Here is a 25,239-nt window from a genome sequence, read left to right on the forward strand (position 1 = left end):
CATCTCCCTTTTCCAATTCCATTAAACTGATCCACCCCATAGAAAGTGGGTAAAAATGCTAATTACTTGCAACAAGGATTATTTCAACTTATACTTTTGTGTAAGATAAACTTGCTTAAACTGCGTAAAAATAAAAAAAAAACCCTCCACATTAGACTGGTTTCCTGAAGTTAAAATTTTATCTCTTTAGCAATGTTTCACTCAATTTGTGTAATGCTTTTGTTAGAAATTTTATTTCTTGTACTAAAAATTAACCTATAATAAGATGTAATCCACTATGAAATTGAAAGAAAACTCATTTAACATTTAAAAAAAACTTTTTACAGCTACAAGGTTTTTAAATTTTAATTTCAAGTTGCTTTTTTAAAAACCATGATCATTGTATATTCTATACATCCTTGTCCTTGCTTCTATTAGCCAGAGGCTGGGAAACTGGCTATTGCTTATATGACAAATAGCCCTGTTTGTGTATGGTGCTCACCAAATAAATGTGCTTAGTTTGTGTCTTGCTTTGTTTGGTCATCTTTACCTTTACATGTAGCATCTAGATACCACTGAAAGACACAGTGGGCTCAAGAGAAAAAGGGAAGAAATAATTTAAAATAGGGTCTGGCATAATTTTTCTTTTAAATAATTCAAATTCCAAAAGAGAACAGATGCTGTATCTTTGTAAACACTTCTTTCTCATTAAATATTGGCTGTTTAATTCCACCTTCCTTTTTTAAAAAAATTGATGGGTTCAATTTTGGTCTTAATTTGAACACTTTAAAAAGAACTTGGGGGCTTAAACATTTTTATGGTTTGTTTCAAGGTGGTTATTTCATTAATTCTCATTCCTTTTGCATTTTTATTCTATCATAGCTTCCTAGTGTTAAAAATTTTTTTTGGGGGGGAAGCATATTAGAAATGGAACAGTGACTTATTTCCATAACTAGCTACCTTAGGGTAGCCTTCTAGATTGTTCCAGCTTGTATCTTAACTTTTTGAACTCCATCAGGTCTATTGCACCTAAAAAAAGCTACATTCTACAGCTAACTAAGAGCTTTTGTCTCCAATTTTCATTTCTGTCTACTTGGAAAAAGAAGCCATCAGATGTCTTTGACACTGGACTTGAATTATTTTCTTAAAAAATGAAACCTCCCACTCTTTCCTATAGAAAGTCTCTCATATGAAAGGAGCATTAACAAAAATTTATTTGAGAAACTAGAATCAAACAACTGAGATGATTATTGGCATAACTCAAATTGCATAGAATAAGAAGTTACTGTAGGGCAATAAGGAAATGTATGCCTATCTATTTTTGTGAACTAAGGTCAAAGTACACCCCTTGTAACAAGAATTCAAATCTTTTTTAAGATGAGAACTAAGTTCATGCTTTACTGTTTATTAATCACAGAAATAAGATCTTTCAACTCTACTTGATACCTAAAATGCATTAAGACACTAAAGCTCAATCAACACTCAAGAACAGAAAGTGGTAAGAATAATTTTTATTGTATTATTAAATATTATGTTATCTTTTCTTTAACAATTACAAATCTGTAGATACTAGATGAATGACCATACATAATTTATATTTCTGTATTTGCCTGTATGATGTATTTACACATGCAGTTAGAACTGATGCCATGCTATATTTCCTTAGGAGAGATGCCACTCAACACAAAATATGAGCAGCTCATCTGTTGTAGGAAAATACCTCTGGAGGAATGGATTGTGTACTGATCCACACCTATAAGTTCAATTTTAACAATAGATTAAAGTCAGACTCCTGGATAATATTCCCTTATCTTCTTTAATAGTACACATAATTTTGAGTAAGGAAGTTACATTGGAAAAATACTTCTTTTTCCATATATAAGAAAAAACTATTGATCCACCAAGATCCTGTGGCCAGATGATCTGGGCCACAATCTCAAAACAGAATGGTATTGAACAGTGATACCATTTTAAAAGGAAAATTATAAAAATAATTGGAAGGCAAGCCTAAGTCAGAGTGCAGCACAGTGATTTTTCTCATTTTTTGATTTGTCAATGTATTATCCACATAGCTAGGAAATGAGACACTGTTTTGGGAAAGAAAACCTAATACTAAAAAAAATTTCAAGTGGAAACTAAAATACTAAAAGACAATTTATTGTAATTATTTTATTCTCATAACATAAATAATCTATACACATCCTGTGCATTAACGACTTGTGTGCCTTTTGCTAGGACTTTACAAATGCTTAAATTTGAAATTGTACATTAAAAAAATTGTACATATTTAGCTTGCTAAGAAAGTTACAATGGGAATAATAAATAACAGTGAGATCATTTTCTCCAATTACATTTTGGTTCTGTGTTAACCATGGAGTTAAAAGCGACAATTTAGACATAATTATCAAGAAAGTTAAAGGGTATAGTATGTAAACTGTATCAAGAGTGAAAGCTTAGTGTAACTAAAAATTGCAGAAATCTCAAAGCTAAAATACTGAGATAAATAAAATATAAGTGTTGTTTTCTAAAACAAGTATACAGGAAGGAACATGTGTGATGGCAGACATACATCTGGCTAAATTTTGGGGGGAAAACATTGTCAGTGCTAATTCAACTGCTCAAGACTAATGTTTGTCATTTAAAAAAGCCGCAGAGTTGCTTGTCTTCTTAGGATTTATTGGCCGACCCTGAGGAGCGGCGCAGCTTCATAGACATTCGGCTCTTGCTGGTTCGTGGGGACATCGGAGAAGCTAAGTCGGTCCCATCCATCTGCGTTGCTGTTGGAGTTTCGCTGGGTAGAGTCTCCGGGAAGGAACCTGTGGGGAGACAGTAAGAAACAGACCTGTTAGTACCAATGCCCCAGCAACTCTTCTAACAAGCAATATTTATTCACTAGAATGCCCTAGTAAATATTGTAAACACACTGATTTGGTGGCTTCTACTACATGTCAGCTGGAAAAACCCATCAAATCAAGGGGAGAACTAACCAGTGTCCTGAGAAGCAGCAATGGGAAGCAATTTCCTTGCAAACAGGAAGGGAAAGGATCTATAGCCACCATCAGCATGCAGGGTTCAAGATGCAGGTGAGTAGGACTAGTTCCTTTACAGTAGGCTTCAGAGTGTAGGCATTCACAGCTTAAGTATAAGATTCTGAAATTGTCCCCAGTAACAAAAGCTAGATGTTCAAACTAAAGTCATTAAAGGTATAATTTCCTTTATGGAAAGAACCAAAGTGAATACCTGAGAGTCAAAGATTCTAAAATCAAAATCTGTCTAAATAGAAAAATTGTTTCAAAGAATGCTGTAATTTAGGACAGATTAACAGTACTATTTCTTTTATCTGAAATTTCCACTTCTTCCACAGAAATAAAGGTAATCAGTGGAAACAGATCTGAAAATGCAAAAAAAGGGAAAACAAATGAAAATTATTTAGCTATTGAGGTTAAACCCCTTGCTATTAAGAATGTTAGCTCTTCTCATCTAAATGTTTCCGTAGAGCATAAATCTCTTCTGAACAAAGCAAAAAACAAAAATACAATAAAAAACTTGCAGAGACAACAAAGAAAATGTTGCAAGTGTGACACAATAATGGTCTAGAGTAGTTTATAGCCTATGGATTCTAAGGCATGTTTGTTTATAGACTCTCCATCATCATTCCTTAGAAGTAATAGTGTTCACAGGATATATAATCACAGGATCATAGATTTGGAGCTGTAAGGGACTTTAGAAATCATTTAGTTCAACCCCCTTATTTTACAGATAAGGAAACTGAGGCCCAGAAAGGTTAAGCTCATACATTTAAACCGCAGAGCCAATACTTGAAACAGGTTCTCTGACTTCAAATATAGCATCCTATTGTGCCACATTGCCTAGCATGGAAATTTTTGACTAAATTGATTACTAAAATATTAAATCCTATGCAAATAGTAAATTGAGTAATGAACATAGATTCCTAATTTGGTATTACAATAAATGGAAGTTTCACATTTTTGCTACTTAAAGCTTCCTAGTTATAATTGATATCTCAATTTACTTTTGCCTTTATTCATTTGCAAAACTGAAATTATAAGGCAAAGTGGAAATTTTCATAGGGATGTAGGTCTTGTTGACATGCTGGTCAACTTAAGTGCATTTAGTAAATTTTCAGCACAAGTCAAAGTGCCTAGAGTACTTACAAGGTCAAATATAATTGTATTGAAGAAATGTGCATTTCTTTAAGAAAATAGTTATCGTTCAAGCAAAATCCATTCTTTCTTAACTAGGATTTATAATGATTAGAATGACCTCCACTATATCTTAAAATATAAGGAAATGTTTCATTCCCCCCTTATTATCTAACTTGGCTCAACCATTAGAACCCACGAATCACTGGCCCCCTTCAGAAAAGCATTGCAGACAGAAGGCAGAGGGAAGATGGGAGCCCATGCTTGTCTGGTAGAGCATACCATTCTTAGGAAGAATGAGGGAGCTTCCTCTGGCTTTTTTACCTTGAGATGGCCAATGCTTTCTAGTAGAGGTTTGGGGAGGAAGAGAACTATCACTGCATTTCTTTCTTTGTTGTTAATGAAGAAATGATGAAAAAGTAGAGAGAAGTGAGGAAACAGGAGAGAAGATAGATATAATAGATATAAGACACACTGCAGGGTTTGACAGGTGTTAACTGAGGAACAGAGAAGAGAGTAATCGGATTTTGTTTATATTACATGGGCATGGTTAGGGTGATGAATGGTTCACAGTTAGAGCTGTTTTGTAAATCCAACATATTGTACTTACCAACTAACAGTTACACAGGAAGACAGAAAAGAAGAAGAAAAAAGAAGTCTATAAAATAGTACCAAAACCACTGGACTTCTAATGCTTCCCCTGAACTCATGGCATACTATCTTGATCACTTTATTATGAGAGCTTTCAAACTGTATAAAACTCAACAAAAATAAAAATCTCTCCTCATGGAAACCCCACCAAATTCACTGAGGACTGAATCAAGGTTCTTGTTATTTGGTTGTCATTACTTTGAGCATATGACACTTGAATGTACATATCCCCAAGCAACTTATGATCTGCTAGGATGATATGCATTAAATTTAAACTCAAAATAAATAATTTGCAAAAGAAATGACAATAAAATTCCATTTCTGACAAGACATGACTTTTATAGGGTGAGAGGTAAATAATATTAATCTATTTAATTTTACTGTGTTATAGGAGAACACAAACTACAAAAAGTTTGAGTTCCTAAAATGAGAGTGACATCATATCTTTGGACATAGACTGTCTCTACATGGAGCTAATCAACCCCAGCCCTTCCTTTCCCCTAAAAAAATCCATGTGGTTTGCTGTTACTTGTTAACACCATCATTACAAATAAGTCACAATCAATATGGCAGTAATGATCTGCACTCATTGAAAGAATAAATTAATAACTATGGCTGTTTTTTTAAAGCATGATGTGATTTATTTTATTGGTCTCTAGACATGTCCAGCTTCAGAACTACAGATGTTTTGGTGTGACTATACCCACTGAAGATTGTTAATATTACAAATTCAGAAGGAAGACTCAAGCTAATTAGATTTAAGGTTCTTGAACACAAAAAAGTGAAAATAAGTGAACTTTGGAATTGAACAAATAAGAGAAGGAACTTGGAAAATTTTTTTTTTCATCAGATGAAAAAAGCAGGTTAATTCACTGTGTATGAACATTTCTAGAACCCAGAACAGTTTCTTGCACAAAATGGGCACTTAATAAAGGTCTGTTGAATTAAACTGAAATGAATTGGGGAAAATATTTTATCTCTAAAAATTCTAATAAATAACTCTAAGATTTTTATCATTCAAGGATTCAGTTGACAAAATATCTATCTGATACATTCCAAGCCTTGGCCTTGTGGGCTACAGAGGCAAAACCAAACAGACTTTGCTTTTGAGGTTCTTTCATTTGGTTAGGGGACAGGAACAGCATGTACAGAGAAAAGCATATATAAAATTGTTTCCAGTGCAGAGGGTACCAATAATTAAGGCAGAGGTCAATCAGGGCAGAGGTGGTACTTGAGGTACAGTCATGGAGGACAGGGTTGTGAAGATGGGAGATGAAATGTGTCATACATTGAACAGCAAGGAGTTGTTTGGTTGGAATATATGTGATGTAGGCTAATGTACTATAATCCAAAAAAAAAAAAAAAGTAAGTTGAAGGATGACTGTGAAGGGCTTTGGATTTGAAGAAAAGGAATATGCATAGAATCCCCAAACTTTTTGAGTGACATGCATCATCAGATCTGAGCTTTAAGAATTTCATTTTGGCAAGTACATGAAATTAGAGAGAGGGAAAAGCTTGTGTTGAGGAGGCAAATTAATACTGTGGCTAGGTTGCCACACCAGATGGTGTTGGATTTGGAGTCAAGGAAGACCACAGTTCAAAACTCTCTCTTTTTAAAACTCTTATTTTCTGTCTTAGAATCAGTAGTAAATATCAATTCCAAGGCAAAAGTAAGGGCTAGACAATTAGGATTAAGTGACTTGACCAGTGTCACACAGCTAAGAAGTGTCTGAGACAAGATTTGAACACTCAGGTTCTCCTGATTCCAGGCCTGGCTTTCTATTCACTGAGCCACCTAGCTGCCATTCACGGTTCAAATCTTGATCAAGAATTTACCAGTTGTGAGATCAGGACAAGTGACTTGCAAAGTCACTGCAAAGACCTAGTTTTCTTGACTGTAAAATGAAGACAACAATCCTATCTCACAGGCTTGTTGTGAGGATCAAATGAGATAAAACAAAGGTTTGTTTTTTTAAAACAAATTTAAAATGCTATATAAACACTAATATTATTTTTAGTTTAGGTGTTGAAGGCTTAAATTAGGGTGATATGATATGATAGTTGAACTCGTATGAGCTGATGATATCATCAAAAGAGTCATAAAGAGATAACAGAAGACACAGATAGAGGTAATCCTACAAAGAAGACTAAGAAGTAGCTAAGAGATCAGTGCCATGAACTTAGAGAAAAGAGAGTATCCTGGAGAAGTGTCAAAAAGTGAAAAAAGGCCAAGAAGTAGAAAGACAGAAATGGTTATTGTATTTAGTAAATAAAAAAACATTTGTAACTTTGTAGAGAGAAGTCTTAGTTGAATTATAAGGTTGGAAATCAGATTGCAAGGGGTGAGAACAGAGAATGTGGGAAACGGTGTAGACAACTTGTATTAGGATTCTTTATGAAAGGGAATAGTCAAGTGAAGGTTTTTTTTAAAGTATACAGGAAGGTGCCATTAGATAGGGAGAATGACTTGTGGGGGGGCAAGCTTCCCAGGAAGATGGGATCAAAGACAAAAGCACAGGTTGATCTTAGGGGAAGAGACACCAAAACATAGTTCCTTTGAGATGTATAGTAGATCTAATAGAGCATTTAACAATGATAAGTTATCAAGACTCCTTATTCCAATAACTGGTTAAGATAGCATGGAAAAACCATTGGATATGGATAAAGAAAAGAGTAATAGATCATTAAAATTAATGCAGTACTGAAAAATAAGCAGGTAAATAAACTTTTTTCACTTCAAATCAAACTTTCATTTTAGATGTTCACAAAATGAAATGTAAGAATTTGAGAATCTTTGGTAACCTTAAAGCCCCCAAATTTTCAGTATCATTCTTGGAGTTCTCTGACTTGTAAATAAGGAGTATCTTCAGAAGTTAACTTTTAAAGAATGGCTGAAAATATTTAAACAAATAGAAACATTTTGTAGAAAAAAATATAGAAATTGAGCAAATAATGATTGTCCCAGAAACTTTAGCCAATAACCACAGTGTCCAGCCAGTTAACAAACATTTCTTAGTCAATTAACATTTTATTAGGTGGGTATTATTTGCTAGACACTATACTGGGGGCTGAGGACACCAAAAAAAGTAAAAACAAAGCTAGAATACATTTGGCTGTTGTGTAAAATTATAGAAATATGAGCTTAGGCAATGAAAGGGAATATTTTCCCACTGGCATTTCCATATACTGTTTTTTAAAAATTATTTTCTTTTAATGAGTTCAAACCAACTTATGTCTTGAATCATTTAAAGTGAATTCAAGAGTAGTAGATTTTTACATATTACAATTTATACCAAGTCAGAAAAACTGTCTAAGGTTAAAGCCATACTACTTAATGATGGATTGACTGTTTTGATGGTCCATTGAGTCAAAATTTTTGGTGTAAGAATCAGTTTATGATTATTTTATTGAACCTGATTATCATGAAAGGGGATTTATCATATGATTATGGGGAAAGATCAGATTTTGAGAGAGAATGGCAAATCTGAGGTTACAGCTAAAGCCCAATACAAGGTTATTTTGTATGGATTAATAATTTTGATAGTATATAAATTGTAATACAGCTGTAACTTGAGCAGTACTTTATAATGTTCTTATTATAGGAACCTGAAAATCTTTAAAGCTTTAGAGATGGGCAATTATTAACTCCAAATGAAAGTTTTATATTTTAAAAATATTACATCTAATTGAGAGGTCAGTCTCTTAGTTTACAAAATACTAACTTCTGTCTTTTTTTAGTCATGTCTTTTTAGTATGATCCCATGCATTCATGACAATGGTAAGCAAACAGTCATATGTTAGCTGAAACAGTGAGGGAAAAATAATGAAGCTGATGTCAATATGAACAATCCTGTTGCCTCAAATTTTAATTTAAATAATGAAATAAATTAATGCAGCACATAAAATGACTTTTAGGTATAAGCTGTAATGATATAGTTGCTCTTGGGAAAAATGATTAAAACTTCATTTGCTTAGCTGAACAGTACTTTTGTTGGTGTTTCTAAATTTCACTAATATGGCATGGATTAGAAGATTCTGTTTTGAAAATCTCTCTTTCATTTAGACACCTTTAAAAGGGCTGCTTCTATATAAATGTTTCAGTATGTTGCTTCAGCTTTGAAAACAGCAAACCATTGGTGTTTCTAAAACTGGAACTGGAATTTTGTATGGCTCACTTGGGTACCATTTAGAAATCATAATAGTTAAGAAAAAATTTCTCCTAAGGTTAAATAGTGGATAGAAAATGAAATCTCAATAATTATCTGTGGTTTCAAAGTGTTGGCTGTTTGCCAGAATGAAGTCTACCTTCATATTCTGGAACTATGTATATATAAAATATCAGTTAATGAACTTGATGACATTGCTTTTGTATATTTATGGAAATCTGAGGAAAATCTTAACAAAGATATTTTGTACTATTCATTTTATTATTTATACCAACCAGTAATTTAAAATTTTTTTTAAGTTCATTTCTTCTCTTTGTTTACAAAACCATAAATCAAGTATTAAGGTGAATTTATGCTGTGAAAAATTTTTAGGTATGAATATGAATAGGTAGGATCCCATGTTTTAGTGGAATTAGGGGAAGTCAGCCCAGGAGGGATGAGAGATGCTCAAGAATAAAATTTTGACAGCACAAAGGAAACATTTTTAATGAAATTTGCCAACCTAGATTTTAATCAGAAATATTTAAAAGATGGAAAGCCAGGTAACAGAAGATCTCTCTGCCTCTGGTCTGTCTCTTTCAGTCTGATCTCAGGTTGAAGACAATAAAAAAGGGTGTTTTTTTTATATTATATTGGAAGGAGAAAGATGACAAAAGAGATAGGAGTTGGGGAGAAGGGATGGTAATAGACAACAGAAAAAAGGGAAAGCTGTTCAACTCTTAATTAGTCTTCCCCCCCCCCTTTGTTGCAAAGAAGAATGATTTTTACACATGCAATGATAGCACAAAAATGGCAAACAGGGAGTTGATACTTAAGATAAATAAGAGCATCTTAATTGCCCCTGATGAAAAGAAGATCCCTAGCTGAGATGGACTAAATCTTCTAGTCCCGAAAGAACTGGCAGAAATGATTTTGGGGACTCTTTTCATGATACTTCAAAGATTACAGAAAATGGTAAAGGTACCAAATTTAGATTGGAAAAGGATAAATGTCCCAATTTTCAAAAAAGGGAAGAAAACAGAGCCTGTAAACAAGAGGCCTGTTTTTGATTTTGATATTTTGAAAAAAGCTAGAAAAGAGCATTAAAGTTGCCCAAAATCTAGAAAGGGAAGTGATGATTTCCAGCATGGCTCCATCTAGAACAGGTCATGCCAGAATAATCTCAATCTCTCTCTCTCTGACAGGATCATTAAAGTAGTTGTTGAGGGGAATGCTGTAAATGTAATTTGTAAAGATTTTAGCAACACTTTTTGATAAAATATCTCATATTATTCTGGTAAAGATGGAGAGATATGAATTAGATGATAATACTAATTAACAGATAATGAGAAATAGTTTGACACATGGACTCAAAAAGTCAATGATTATTTGGCAGGATTTCCTCAGATATGTCCTTGCTCCTTTGCCGTTTCACACCTTTTATAAAAGACTTGGATTAAAGACAGTATATACAATACAGCATATACATAATATATAGTATGCTCCTTAAATTTGTGGACAACACAGAGCTTGAAGGGATAAGACAGGTAACAGAGTAAGGACCCAAGTAAGAGCATTGGGTAGATTCTACTGAGATGAATCAATTCAACAGGGATCAGTTTAAATTCTTGCATTCAGGTGCAAAAAAAAATTACTATCACAAATGTAAGACGGGGAGGCAAAGATAAACAAGTTTCTCTGAAAAGGATCTGAACTGAAAAAACCCCAACTATTTAAGAACAAAGCAAAACAAAACCACTTGCAAGTTTAATATGAGCCAGCAATACCATATGGCAGTCAAAAAAATCTAATGTGATCTTGAGCTGCATTGAGGGACATTGAGGATGAGGGAGGTGATAGTTTTAAAGGATTTTGGTCTTAGCAAAATTCATCTAGAATATTGTGTTAGTTCCTGGTACCAATATATAAGAAGGACATTGGTAAATTGGAGAGTTTCCTTGGTATTGAAGGGTTCCTGAAGCATCTGAGGATTAGACAAGGCATGTTTAGTCTGGAGAAAAGAAGACTCACCAGGAACATGTTAGCTCTGTTCAAGTATCTGAAGGAACATGGGGAAGGGGGGGTTAACTTTATTTCCTTTTGTTTCAGGGCAGAACCAGGAGTGGAAGTTAAAAAGAAGCAAATATAGGCTTTATGTCAGGAAAAAAACTTTCCAATAATTAGAGATGATCTTAAGTGCAATGAGCTGCTTCAATCAAAAGCAGGATATGTCATAGTGGGAATTCCTTTTGTATATCTGAAGTCCCTCCAACTCTGAAATTCTGTGATACTAGAAATATTTTTTATATTCACAGCTTATCAACCTAAACCAGGAGTTCTTATCCTGGGATTCACAGGGGTCTGTGGATAGATTTCAGGGAGTCTGTGAATTGGAATGGGGAAAAAAATCACAGCTTTATTTTATTTGATTTTTTTTGTAGCCTCTATGAGAACACAGGCTAGACTGTCAAAGGGGACCAGAACACACAAAAAAGCTAAAAACCCCTGACCTAAACTGACCTGAAGGCAGAGTAAATAAATTTCCAAATTATAAAATTAATTGTTATATCAGTCATATAGTGTTCTTATATCACAACCTCAAGTTTGAGTTTTCCCTCAAATCTACCAGCATATGATCAAAATATTTAAGCAAAATGCAAATCATGTTTCAATAAAATTTAAAACTTGAAAATTTTGAATATAATTTATTTCATTTCACTATTATATATATAAATGAATTTAATTATAAAATCAGGATGTTTTATCTCAAATAATATGAACTGTAATTACTGTAATGGCATATCAAACTTTATCAAAATTGAAGTCTTAACATAGAAATTTGGTATATAAATTGGTTATTTTGACATAAATGTTCTAGTGGATTCTTTAGAAAGAAATACTAAAGGTTTTGAGATTTTCCATTCAAATGTCAGATAACAAAGGTGAATGTTTTAAAAAATAAAGGATGAGAAGCAATCTGATAATGCTTTAACTTAGTTACGGGAAGACCAAAAGATCATTACATTAGCTTCTCAAAGATTTTAGGGGTAAAAATAATTTCTCTTAAATATCAGCTTATTGATTAGACAACTCATTTTGAGAAATTAGGCAAAAAATACTGAATTGAGTTTAAATGTGTAAAATGACTCTTTTTAAATGTTTAAAAACTAGTATAAAGTACATGGTATCATCAACAAAGAAAAGTATCTCATTATATTATTGGGATGAATTTAACTTTTGATAGCTTAGTTATAATAGAAGCTAAACATTTTATTTTGAATAAATATGGTATTCTTAAGATGCATCTTAAGCTACACTCAATAAATTTTGAGACAAAACCCTAAATCATAATACTTTAGCTAATCCATTGTTTTGAAATCTGTAGCCTGGTAGGTACCATTATTTTGGCTTTATTTTTATTATGTATATCCTTCTTCTCTTGTGTTATTCCTTATGGCTTACATAGTAGTTACATGTAAGAAGGACAATTCTAAATGAGAGAGAGAAAAAAAAAGAAAAAAATCCAAGAGAACACAGATCTTTTATCTTTTTTTTTTTTTTTTTGGGCCATGTAGTAGTAATTCACTTTATTTTCATTTCATTATGTTTGAGAATTGCTTTAACCAAATGTTTCTAGAATAAATTTATTTGGCATAAAACATCCAATATTTTATGTGAAAATATTTTTGGCAACGTTAATATTTATATGAAAAATGCCTTTTCACCTATGAAGTGTTTTTTTTTGTTTCATTAAACAATTTGTAGTTCTATTTTCCAAGTGTCTTTTAAAATGAATTACTTCTCATGTTGTCTATTTTTGTACCTTAATGAATACTTTAATAAACCCAGTCTCATTAAATTGTGGTAAAATTTGTGGGTTAAATATTTGACATGCCAAAAACTATCATCTATTTTAAATAAAAGTTTGATATTTAACCTCTGATTATTTCATTCTTTGTCACTAAGCAATCAAGTAGCCAGGAATTTTCTGCTCAAAATTAATCTCAGTCTTTCTATTTCTTCTTAGATAAAAGATGCTTTATTTCCATCTCATTCTCATTTTCTTTAGATTTTGCCCATTAATTTAAAATGCTATATATTTTCCCTCAGATTTCTTTTGAATGACCGTTTTGTATAAATCTAATTATATTTGCTAAATCCTAATCCAATTATTTTTATAAATCCATTAGCAAATGATATTTCCCTCCTTAGAAATAAGATGGATCAGATCATCTTAGCTGATACCTAGAAAACAAAGTTTATGAAGTGAGGAATTTCAATTTTTTGTTCTTCTTCTACTGTTCCTTTTGGATGCCACTGTAGTATAGCAACTAATGATGTAAAGACGTGTACACCAATGCCATCTATTTGGATTACTCGTTCACGCTGAGAAACAAAAAGGTCAACATGATAATTTCACCAAAGAAATTTAATAATTTCAAACAAAGCCTTTATCATTAGTTATCTTTTTCCCAGAACCAGTGTTAGTTTTCATGCAGACCTGGGGTTAGTAAAAAACTAACTTTGGAAAAAATTTAGTAAAAACTTCTGAAATGTTTAGTGTGGAACCGGGGAAGCATTAGATTTGTAAATTCCTGAGTTATATAGCTTAGTACTCTAGTTTATGAAAAAAAAAAGAGTAAAAGAATAGAGGGTGAGTTTGGGACACTGTCTTACCTTTAGACAAACAGAACTGATATTTAATGATCTAAAGAGGGAAAATAAAATAAATGAAACAATCATAAGGAGTACAAAGTATTATCAGAACAGGATGTGGCCTGTTTGATGAGTTATATGTTTTTACATTGATTTCTTTAAAAACAGTTAATTGTGGAAAGTGCAGTACCCTCCTTATATTTTAACATTAATCCTCCCCCTTAAATTGAATATTTCCAAGTTGAGGCCAGTTTTAAGCTTTATTTACTTAAAAATATGTAGAATAAATAATATCTGAATTTTTTTGAACTACAAAATTTGTCCCTTCATAAATTCTATGAGATTACATGTTCAAATTATGTTTATTTTAAAGGAATCTTAATGACTTCATAAAATACCACTGTTTCTTTATTAGCTCAACATTAAGTATTGGTGCTTGGACTTCTATAAAGACTGGTGAACTGTTTAAAGCAGCTGCATTATAAAATAATTTTAGATACTTGGACCTATCACAAAGCTTTTCTGCTTTATTAATGAAATATTAAATGAACAACAGTGTTTCTAACTTACCCTCTAGCCATTCATTTTTGGTTTTAAGGTATTCAAATTCTTAGGCTTATGATACATGTTACTAATGGTATTTTGGTGATTGTAATTTATTTCAGACAAGATAAGGTTTTCAATTACCTTTAGGGTTTTAGAAAAAGGGTACTGCATTTAAAATTCCAGCAAATTCTAAGAGAGGACTCATTTCTAGAATTCTTACCTGCATCAGATGCTGAGTGATGATAGGGAGCAGGAGAGAAAACTTGTGCAGCAAAATCCTCAAATGTGGTTGGCTCTAGGTGGTGCTGGACAATTGACTGCAGATAGCGTGCTCTCTCTTCATAACTATTTTTCCCAAAGTTAAGGATGAACTTAAGTGCAGCTCATTTATATAGATCATGCCCATGAAGACAACTGTTAATGCTAACGTTTCTTCTAAGAAAGAAAAAGTCAATTCATGGCTAAGTCTATTCCATACATCTCAAGAAGACGCTTATTATAGAGAAGACATCAAAATTATAGCTTTTTTGTGGATTAAAAATGTAGTTTTTAACCAAAGGCTACTCTTCAGCACAGTAACATAAATGGGGAGGCATATATCTATTTTTAAATAATATAATGCTATCAAAATATATATTTGACAAGAATTAAAATGATTTCAGATCAAAGTGAATTTACCTACATTTTTTAATTAGTCTGAAATGTATCACATTAGGTTATAATACTTCTTGAAATAGTGTGTCCAAAAAGTTTAACTTTTGCTTGTAAAGACTTACTGTGAAACATTTATTGCATGCTTAAAAATGTGTTTTTCTCCCTCAACAACTTTTCACATCTTGAATGAAAACATTACTACTGTTATAATCTCTAAACAACTACAAACAGTTAAGATAAATTTAAAGCTAAATCTTTATGTCAGGAAAAAATACCTAGTCACACTGAGACAAGCAGGAATATCTGCAGAATATCCAGGATCCCTAAACACTGCTAACAAAATATCTGCAGGGCACTGGAACTGACAGAAAAATACCATACTTCCTTTTCACTACATTCACCTCCCTGATATTATTGACAAGAGACCAGTATCTTGAAGTGTTGCTTCTGAACGATCCACTCCAGGTTTTCTATTTCAGCAGGCCTGATTGTGCTGTTAGCACAGAAAGGGCAAGAAAGGGAGAGAATATTTCTGTTGTTCATCAAAGCAACTATGGAAATGGCTGTCAAAATGTAGAACAGCAGGCAGTACCATACAATTATCAGGAAAAACTAGCACGCTGATTTCATGTCGTATAGTTCCTGAACTGAGAAATCTGTTAACCTTTTTCCTACAACTCTTAAAAGTTGTCCTGCTGTACTATGTGTACAGAGGCAGGCCTTATAGAAGACATTTAAATAAGCAAAAAGGATAATAAAAATGCTCCTACTGGTCTGTCACAGTGAATTTTTTCAACAAAAATTTATGTATTTTAGTATTTTCTTTCCCTGCTAATTACCAATTTATATATTTTAAATTTTGGTGATCATGCTACTTCTAGTAATGACTAAGAGTAAAAATGTTAATCCTGAAACAGAATTAGGAACTCAATGGAAAACTATGTTACCTATTTGAGGAGGTTATTAATTTCAAAAAAGAAAAGATAAAAGGTAAATACAAGATCAAAAATTCATCTTGCAATGGACCTTTAAGAAGTCTTGATATGTCTTTTATCCTTCAAGTGAGAAAAGAGTAAAGTGAAACTTGTATAATATACCATGTTATCTCATAAAGCAAATACTAAACTAAGTAGGATTTCTATTATTTTGAATTCTGATTACTGGGATAATGGAACTTTAAGAGAATTCCATTTTTGCAATGATTCTTGTAACAGTAGTGACAGTATTAGTATTAGTAGTAGTAGTAGTAATGATGAGACAAAGTATAGTATAAAATGCTTAACAATAATGATTTTATGATTTGATTATAGAATTAAATCAACATAGGAAAAGAATATGACAGTTTAAGAGTATATGGTTATAAATGGAAGAAGATGAAACTGATGGTTCAATCTAAATAATACCACATATCTCACAACTTGTTGGAAAGTACTTTTTTCATTGGGGGAGATTCACAGCTGCTGAATTTTCTGCAGTTAATAGAGTCCTTTGATTCACAGCAGTGCCCCTTATACAAAAAATACTGGCCTTTGTGTATTACCAGAAACTAATTTTCTATTTGGCTGAAAAGGGAAAAATGGGGTTATTGCTTCTCCCTCCTACAGAGCTTTTCATTATGCCTGATGCACTCAACTTCTAAGCTCTTCTGAGAAAAAAAATAACTGAAGAGGCAAGAGGTAGAAAAATGAGCTTGTTAGCACATTAGAAGTGAAGTATCTTGGTGGGCCCTAGAAATTCCCAGTGGTGTGTTAACTTATCACTCTATGCATGCTGGCACTGATAGTCTCCCAATTGATCACTCTCTTTTCGCACCAAAGGTGCTGCCAGGAAGCAAAGGCTGAAGGCCCACAGGAGAACAGTCTGCTATCAAAACAAGCTGTTTTTAAAAGTCTGCCTGAATGGGTAAAATGCTTCATGAAAAGTAGGGTGGAGACACCTACCTGCTTTTAAAATGCTCTACTTTCTGAAGGCTATAAATGAAACCTTTTAGTTTATCTTATTATATTTAAAGCTTGTACACAAATTAAGCAGAACTAAATAAAGCCTCGATACATCTGAAGCAAGCATACCCCCAAATGTAAAACCTATCACAACAAGAAAAGGAATAATCAAGTATGGCAGATGGAAGGTAATACATGTTTTTATGACACAAAGGGAGAAGACCTGTGGAAAGCTTAAAGAAATGTCGAAGTTGGACTTAAAACAGGGAAAACAGAAAACAGTTTAAACTAATTTTTTTCTGTACAAAATAATAGACAAATTCTTTTTGGTTGGGGTAAAATGTACTTTAACATCACAAAAAAAAGTTCAGTTATAGCATGAATGCTGCCAAGTCTTAACCACCGAAAATAAAATCAATTATGGAGCACTCATCATATATGGGTCAATTTTTGAAAGATAATTTTAAAACAAATTGTCGATTTGAGAGGTGGTATGATAATGTGAACAAGGGAGCCAGTCTCAGAGTCAAGAAGACAGGAGTTGAAATTCTGCCTCAGGTACATGCTGAACATGCAACTCTGGCAAAGTGATTTAACTTTTTAGTGCTCCAAGTAACTCTCTAAGACTAAAAGTTGTGGAGAGGATGCTGATCTGCATTGATAGAAAGTTTCCAATTTGGGAGGTTCCTTATTATTAAAAACATCATAGGTCTAATCTCTATCCTCATCCTAATAACAATAACAAACATTATTATGATAACTTGCATTTACACACATCTTATCCCTAATTGTCAACTGAAATGATTATTGAATTGAACTCATATCCATGGAAAAGTTTTTAGTTTTGTAAGTATTTTAAGTATCTAGTTCAAGAAAACCTTCAAAGTTAAATTATACATGGATTAGGGTTTCTTAAGGTTGGATAGAAAATACCCACTTTATATTTTTTTCCCTTTTACCTAATGAATACTACTTGTTAAAGGGATGTATTTTTAGACACTATAAAGCAAACTTCTGATCCCACAAGCAAGTCACTTTTTGTGTTAAGATGATGGTAAAAACCGAAATGGTTAGCATTTGTAATTGTAATCATAATCTGAAGCAGTTAATTCCTACATCATTTAGACATTTATTTAGAAAGGCTTCTCTCTAGGGAAGAGTTATTAGTACCTATAAATTGAATGGTACACACAAGCTCAATGGCTAACAACAACAGGGAAACTCAAGCTGTACTCCTACTGTGAGTAGATGTTGCCACTGACATTGAATAGTAAAGAAGTGAAAGGGCTAAGTTGATAAGAAGGTAAAAGGAAAACCAATAGATAGAAATTTAAGAAAATGTTCAAAGTTGTAAATTATAAACATCTTTTCTGGGAATGCTTTTGTTTTAAGTCAAAAGCAACTCATGACAAAAATAGATAATAACAAAACACTGGGTAAGAAGGTAAAGACTTTTAGCTGGTGGAAATCCTTAATATTGAACTAGCCAATCAAAAGAAATAACACAGGTGCTACAATCACAGCAACGCAATTATCCACTAATCCACCCCAGTTCTACTTTCAGCAAAAGCAGAAAAGTAGAAAGGGGTATTACTATTCTAAAAATAAGGGGAGCAAACATCTTCTATAATAGCACAAAGCTACGGCAATTTTAACCTGACCTGCATTTTGCAAGAATCAATTTAGGATTAGAAACATTATTACTTCAACACTTTGATTCTATTTTTTAATGTAATTATTTACTGCACTATCCTTATGTAAACAATTCTGCTCTGGCAGCGAAGAAACTGGAGTTAAGCTTTATTTAAGTCTTGGTATGATTTTTCTGTACCACTCTTTACTCATATGCTAAAATAGGGTTGGTTAATGCCTTCTACTTCTATTTATTTCGTAGAGCTGTTAAAAACAAAGAAAATGATGCAAGTTACATCTGTGCTAAAAATGATATTTTTTGGCCTTTGGTTCAAATATTTTCAAATACTAGCTGTACAGACTGGATAGCCATTTTCATCCTAAGACATATAAAGCATCTAGGTGGATAGAGTTAAACCAGGACTCAGGAAGACCTGAGTTCAAATCCAGTCTCAGACACTTAATTAGCTGTGTGACTCTGGGCAAGTCACTTAAACTATTATGCCTTATTCCAATGAAGAAAGCAATGGCAAACCACCACAGTATCTTTGCCAAGAAAACAACTTAACTACCTTGTTTAGTGCTCTTCTTGTTATATCAAAATGACATTATCTTGCTCAAATATTGCCATGAATCTGTGGTCACACTCATATATAGGTATTCCTTCCAATGATGCAGAACACAATTTGTTCTGTGACTGCCCATTCTATGTTATTTTTGTTCAGGTTATCCTATAAATTTAACACAGGGAACCAATGCAATGGCTTTTTTTAAAAACTGGCTACAGGTGGAAAAATATAGCTCTTATTTTATTAAACAGAAGTCTAGTGATAAGGTTGTTTCATGCCACATTCTGTAGCTAAGGAATATCCATGACTAAAATAATTCTGATACACTTTTACTTTAAGTACAAATTCTCAATAAAATATTTTGTGTAAATAGCAATTAAGATAATGTTATTAGAACACATTCCAATTAGGGGCTAGGGACTAGACCTCTGATTTCATTGATAAGAATAAATCCTGGAAAAGGAAACTCACTCTACCAGCACAGGTCAGGATCTTCTTTGCAACATATATTATATCTTAGAAAGCTGAGAAAGGAATTGAGACACAGTTCTGTGTCACACAGTCTTCAAGTTGTACGTACTTATCACAAGCTTACTTTGGATGGCCAAATTTATCGTAACATATTGTTTTGCACCAAATAGTGATTGAATAAAGTCAAATTACCAGTACTTATCTGCTTAATATATGATGCCCTTCATCTGAGGATGAATTAATTAAATTAATCTTTGGAACAGTGAATGAGAAGAGGAGCTTGTATCGCCCAGTCTATGCACCAACTTGGTATAGCAATAAATTATCAATAACAATTTAGAGATGTAGTTATTGACTTTCTTGAATGTATGTTTTAATATTACATTTTCTTAGTCAAGAAAAGTAGGCTCCTTGAATTAAGAAAAGCAAAAATTGCTAATTTTTATATATTGCTTTAAGTCTTACAAAATACTACACCAACTATCCCATTTTATTTGGACCTCTCAACAACCCTGTACAGTAAGTGCTATAACCCATATTTCAAAAATGAGGAAACTGAGGCTGATTATAAATTTTAAAAAATTGTAAATTAACTTAATCCTTAAAACTAACATAATTATAATAACATTAAGACTGAGCATAACCAAATGTAGTTTAGGCACTGACATTAGCTATATACCTTTGATCCAACACCTCCCTGCCAAAAAAAAAAAAAAAAAAAAAAAAAAAAAGAAGAAAGCAATTCACTCCTCATTTTGAATTGGTTTTGATAGAGTTTAGTTCTGGGGGAAGTTTTGTGTCTTACTGATATCCAAGTAATTTAGGAAACAAGTATTTTATTGAATTGACTACTATTTTCCATGCTGGGAATACAAAGTACTCAGTGCTGAGAAAACAAAGACAAAAAATGAAACAATCCTGGTTCTCAAGAAGCTTAAATTCTCTTAGTGGAGAAAACACACATGTAAGTATATATAAAATAAACATATGCAGACTAAATAGGAAATAAATAAGTTTGGTTTTCTTGAACCTGCACACAGGATTTCTTTTTTTTTTTTTTAATGGCCTTTGGAAAGTAAAAAGTCAATAAGGGTTATTGTCTAAGTGTAGGAGAGAATCAGATTAAAAGAAAATAAAATGATCAACTGAAAAGCATTTAAGTGTTTACTATGTGCCAATTACTGTGCTAAATATTAGCACTAAAAAGATAAAAGCAGTCCCTACCTTTATGGGGTTTATATTCAAAAGAAGGGAACAGGAACACAACATGTAAATAACTAAATCCACACATTGCTCCCTCAATGGGGGCAACCAAAAATGTCTCTTATAAAAAGATCTCTTTGGAAGAAGCTAAAGAAATTAAGAGGTTAATAAGGGAGTTATAATACCAGGAGTTGGGTATAGCCAGTCATTTGGGAGGAGCAGCAAATAGGCCAATAAAGCTAGATCAAAGAATGTGTGGTGGGGGACTAATGTATAAAAAGCCTTTTGAAAAAGCAAGAAGATGCTAGGTTATGAAGGGTTATAGATACTAAACAGAGGACTCATTATTTCATCAGAGAGACAATTCTTCTAAGTAGTAATACCAAACTATGTATCCAAAGTCTGTTAAAAATAAAAATGTGATAACTTATCACAAATTTTTAATAAATGTGCTGTTTTTCTAAAGAGAAATGTTTCAAAGGCTTGTAACACAAGACAATTTAATTTAAATTACTTAGTATATTCTGTTTGAGAATACACATGACTTCCAGGTTAAAAAAATTTCCTAATAAAAACCCTCCAAATACTGTTTTCTACATAGACATGACTAATCCTATCTATCCAAGAAATTAATAGGTTAGGAGGAGGAAGGAAGACTATTTGAAGAAAAGCAAAAAAGATAAAAATCAGGTGAAAATGCATTTCAAAATCATTTAGACAGATATTTCTGATTTGTACTTTTATAAACTGCCTCAAGCATGGGGATGGGGGAAAATAGCCTTAGAATAGATACAGTGTGATGACAAATGATTAAATTTAAAACATAAACACTAAGGCAACAATTTAAGATAACAGAGCTCAATAGTTTTGATAATATTTAAGACAGTTTGAAACATTATTTCCAAGTAACAGAAATATTTGGGTTTTAACAAAAGCAAGATGTTTTCTTAGCAAAGCAGTTGAATGGACATTATTTTTGAAACTATAGCATAAAATGAGTTAAAAAAAACTTGAGATCAAAGAGTAGTCATATAATTCACTGAATGAATAGAAACATGAATCCTTTTTCTGTCACTAATACTATATACTTTATAAACTACTGATACTGCTGCTGGCCTATAACCAACTATTGGTCTATATACTGCTTTCCAACTTTTTTGGTGGTTGTGGGATAAGACATTTCATAATGCCATATAACTAGAGTAGAGCTTCTTAAAAACAAGTAAAATTGAATTCCCTTGTAAAAATGTTTTATTTTATGCATTTAAAAATATTATTGAGAAGAGGTCTGCAGGCTTGACTAGACTAGAAGCTTTTGCTTCTAAATATTTTTTCAAAATGGAAGCAACATTCCACTCTTCTACCATGGGATAGGAGGTATTTTTCACCATCAGTCCTCTGAAGTCACAATTGGATATTTTATTGATCAGAGTTCTTATGCTTTTCCTTTACATTTTTTCCTTTACATTATTGTGGCTATCACTACACTCTAATTATGAAGTTCTATAATGCCATAGACAAGGTTTGATCTTAACGATTTAAAGAATTAATATTTATAGAATTAATCCTAACAATTGTTCTGTGGTATACAAGAATAGTCTTTCCAGTGCATATAAATACATGTTTTTTGATCAACTGGAATGTACATATTCAGGAAGCAACTTTTGGCACTGTATTGTTTTATAGTGAGAGTAGCATATGCACATGACATATAAAAACAATATTATTGCATCAGCCTAATTTCTGAATTCCCTTTGCTAATGAATCATATTTCCATACTCTAATGTTGCTTTCATTTTGATTTGCAAGACAAGAATTGGAACTGGTACAGGAACACAAGTTCAGTTCTCAGTTTCATTGGGTAAAAATGGGAGCTAGATTTTAAAGTTGACTCAAGAATGGTCAAAATATTAATATTATGTGTTAGTTTAAAATCTGGAATACTATATACCCAGAGATAGAAATCCTGAAGTGATTTTTTTTTGGTAAACATTTTACATTTATAGTATATTGATTTTTTAAAAGAGGTCTTGAAGTCTTTATAAGATTCATGTGATGACAGCATTACTAGAGGTCTAGGGGGAAAAATTTAGATATACATACACAATGTTCCAAAAGTCCTAGTGCAGTATGTTAAAAACTGTGTGTATGCGCTAGATCTACTTGTACTACAAACTAGTGATATCACCATTGCAATTACAATATTTCTCTGAAATATAGCTTCATTAGGTACTAGATAGATTAAAGCGTCCTTCTGATTAAAGTAATTACAACACTTTATTGGTAAGTAGGAAGAAGAGAAAATAATTTTTTTAGAAGTTAATTTCTCACCAGGGTTTAGAAAGAGGAGTAGCCATACAATTCACTGAACAAACAGAAACAAGAATCCTCTCTCTTATTAATACTGTATGCTTTATACACTATTATTATTACTACTGATGCAGCAATTAATAGAAACATAATGATTCATTATTTTCTTTGACTTTAAAATATCCTATAATGAAATTCTTTGGAATTTTATAATATTTATCATTAAGGAAAAAAATTTATCAGGGAAGACAAAGCTGGGCTTGAATCCAACCCTTTAACCACATTGCTAAGTTTATATTGTTTACACTGCATCTCAATTAAGAGAGTGGCAGGACACCTGGTACTTTAAATCCCATAGATTGCCAGATGACTCAAAATCCATAACAGGTGCTAAGGCAGTAAGAGTGTAGTAGGTCCATTAATACAAACTGAAGTTGTATAAAATTTTAACTTAACTGCTTATAAATCAATTATTAAATGAAATTTTTAAGTAATTTAAGTACTCACAATCTTTTCTACTGAAGTTAATTTGAAAACATTAACCTTAATATTTAGTATCTATAGTCAAGTCTAAAGATTATGAAAAGTCTTGTTGCTTTTATGAATATGTTAATAATTTTTGCAAAATTAAAATTACTGTAATTATTAAATATATGCATGGAATTTCACAGGAGATGTAAGGAAAAAGCTATTTGGATTTCAACTAATCTGGTGAAATTAAAACCTTGTACTTTAATTTGACAATATCTACTTCAAAAATTATTTTTGAAATTTGCATTGTTGAAGTGATAGCATCATTATAAGAGAAATGAATAAGCTCTTTTATATACATTGTCAGCAAAGATTTTTTAAAAGATAAAACACTTTACAAAATTTAAAAATCCTGTTTTTTTAGTAATAAATTTCAAACACTTAAAGTTGAAGAAACCAAGTCTATGAGGATTTAATGTTAAACTTCAAAATCCTTTCGGAAGACTGCAAACAGGAAAAATAAATTTTACAGTACACAATTACTTAAGAGCTATCACTAACCCAATTTTGCACTAATTTGATTAAGATTGTTTTAATACTATAATTATCAGGAAACAAAAAAAGTGATTTTATTACCAAGAATAAGTGGTAACAAAATACAGCAAACTGTCATTTAAAACACTGCCATAGTATCTAAGATAAGCAGCACATTGCCTTTAACTAATGCACTATATGCCTCCAGGGAATGATGGACTTAGAGATTGGCCTTTAACATCAAAAATCTATCCATTAATCTTGACTTAAATATAATCCACTATTCTGGAGCAAGAGGAAGAATGGTCACTTAATGAATTACTAGTTTTGAAATATAGTTGTAAGGCACATTGACTAAATCTTTTAAAAGGAGATGTAATACCAGTAATTTTAATAAAACCAAATATTACACAAGTGCCAGCTTAGCAGATTCCTCATTCTTTCTTCCTACTTTCTCCTCTCCCAGTTTGGAATAGATCATAACGTTTCCTTTAAATATCCCTCTGGCTCCTTTAACATGGAGGAATTATCATTACATATTGACAATCTTATAACAAACATTGATCAACTACTAAACCCAATCTGAAAAATTCTCTATGTAAATATCTACAGTGTGATTACAGGACCAGGCACCCTGAGGATACAGAATAAGTCACTATTAACCTCTTTCCCCTCAATATAGCACTGGTCCTCAGTAAAAGAAATTCAGCTCTACAACTGCTTGCTGCTTAAGATGATCAAGAGGAAAAGAAAAGCCCAGCAGTAGTGTTTACACAAATATTATGGGCATGTTATTACTTCAGGAATAGAAAAAACTTTGCAAGGTAATTAAACAAAATCCAACAAATGAAGTAGCTGCACTTGCTTAGAATCACTGTTATTTAGTGTGAAATCAATTCTTTAATATGTATGAGATGCTAATAGGTTTATCTTTCAGATATTAATAATCTATTATGCTCAAAAATTAATTTGTTTTCCATATTTTAATAGTTTTGATGTATGTGATTTTCATTTTTCAAGGGTAAAGGAAACATATCTTTAGATAAAAAAATGTAAGAGCCCTAAATTAAAAACTTTGTCCTGTTTGAACTTCATGTGCTGTAAAAAAAGGAATGAAATATTAACATAAAGGTTCTACAAGTGGTTGTTTATGCCAGGTTGCTTCCATTTTTAGGTACATTTTAAATAAAAGTAAAAATTCTTATTGAACAAATAAATGTAGAAACATCAGTTCCAATATCTATTTTTGCCCCCTTTTCTATTTTGAGCAGCAATTTGTAAAGCAAACCCATCCTTCTTCCTCCCCAGTGCTCTC

At 32.2% G+C, this 25,239-nt stretch overlaps 1 protein-coding gene across 5 annotated transcripts in view; it reads right to left on the minus strand.

Annotated features, from left to right (window-relative positions):
• Positions 1–1,475: 1,475 nt before the first annotated feature.
• RALGAPA1 (Ral GTPase activating protein catalytic subunit alpha 1) overlaps positions 1,476–25,239 on the minus strand; it is a 314,150-nt gene continuing 290,386 nt past the window's right edge. For 3 of the 5 annotated variants that reach the window (XM_044664768.1, XM_044664766.1, XM_044664765.1), the window contains 2 exons: positions 14,361–14,485; positions 1,476–2,795 (listed from right to left, as the gene is read on the minus strand). In XM_044664768.1, coding sequence (XP_044520703.1) covers positions 2,647–2,795; positions 14,361–14,485 — 274 coding nt within the window. In that variant the 3' untranslated portion in view covers positions 1,476–2,646. Of the gene's footprint in view, positions 2,796–8,018; positions 8,022–14,360; positions 14,486–25,239 lie in introns of all 5 variants that reach the window. The other 2 variants (XM_044664769.1, XM_044664767.1) reach the window with 1 other exon arrangement.

Source organism: Gracilinanus agilis, chromosome 2 (assembly GCF_016433145.1).
Source record: "Gracilinanus agilis isolate LMUSP501 chromosome 2, AgileGrace, whole genome shotgun sequence".
Taxonomy (NCBI): Eukaryota; Metazoa; Chordata; class Mammalia; order Didelphimorphia; family Didelphidae; genus Gracilinanus; species Gracilinanus agilis.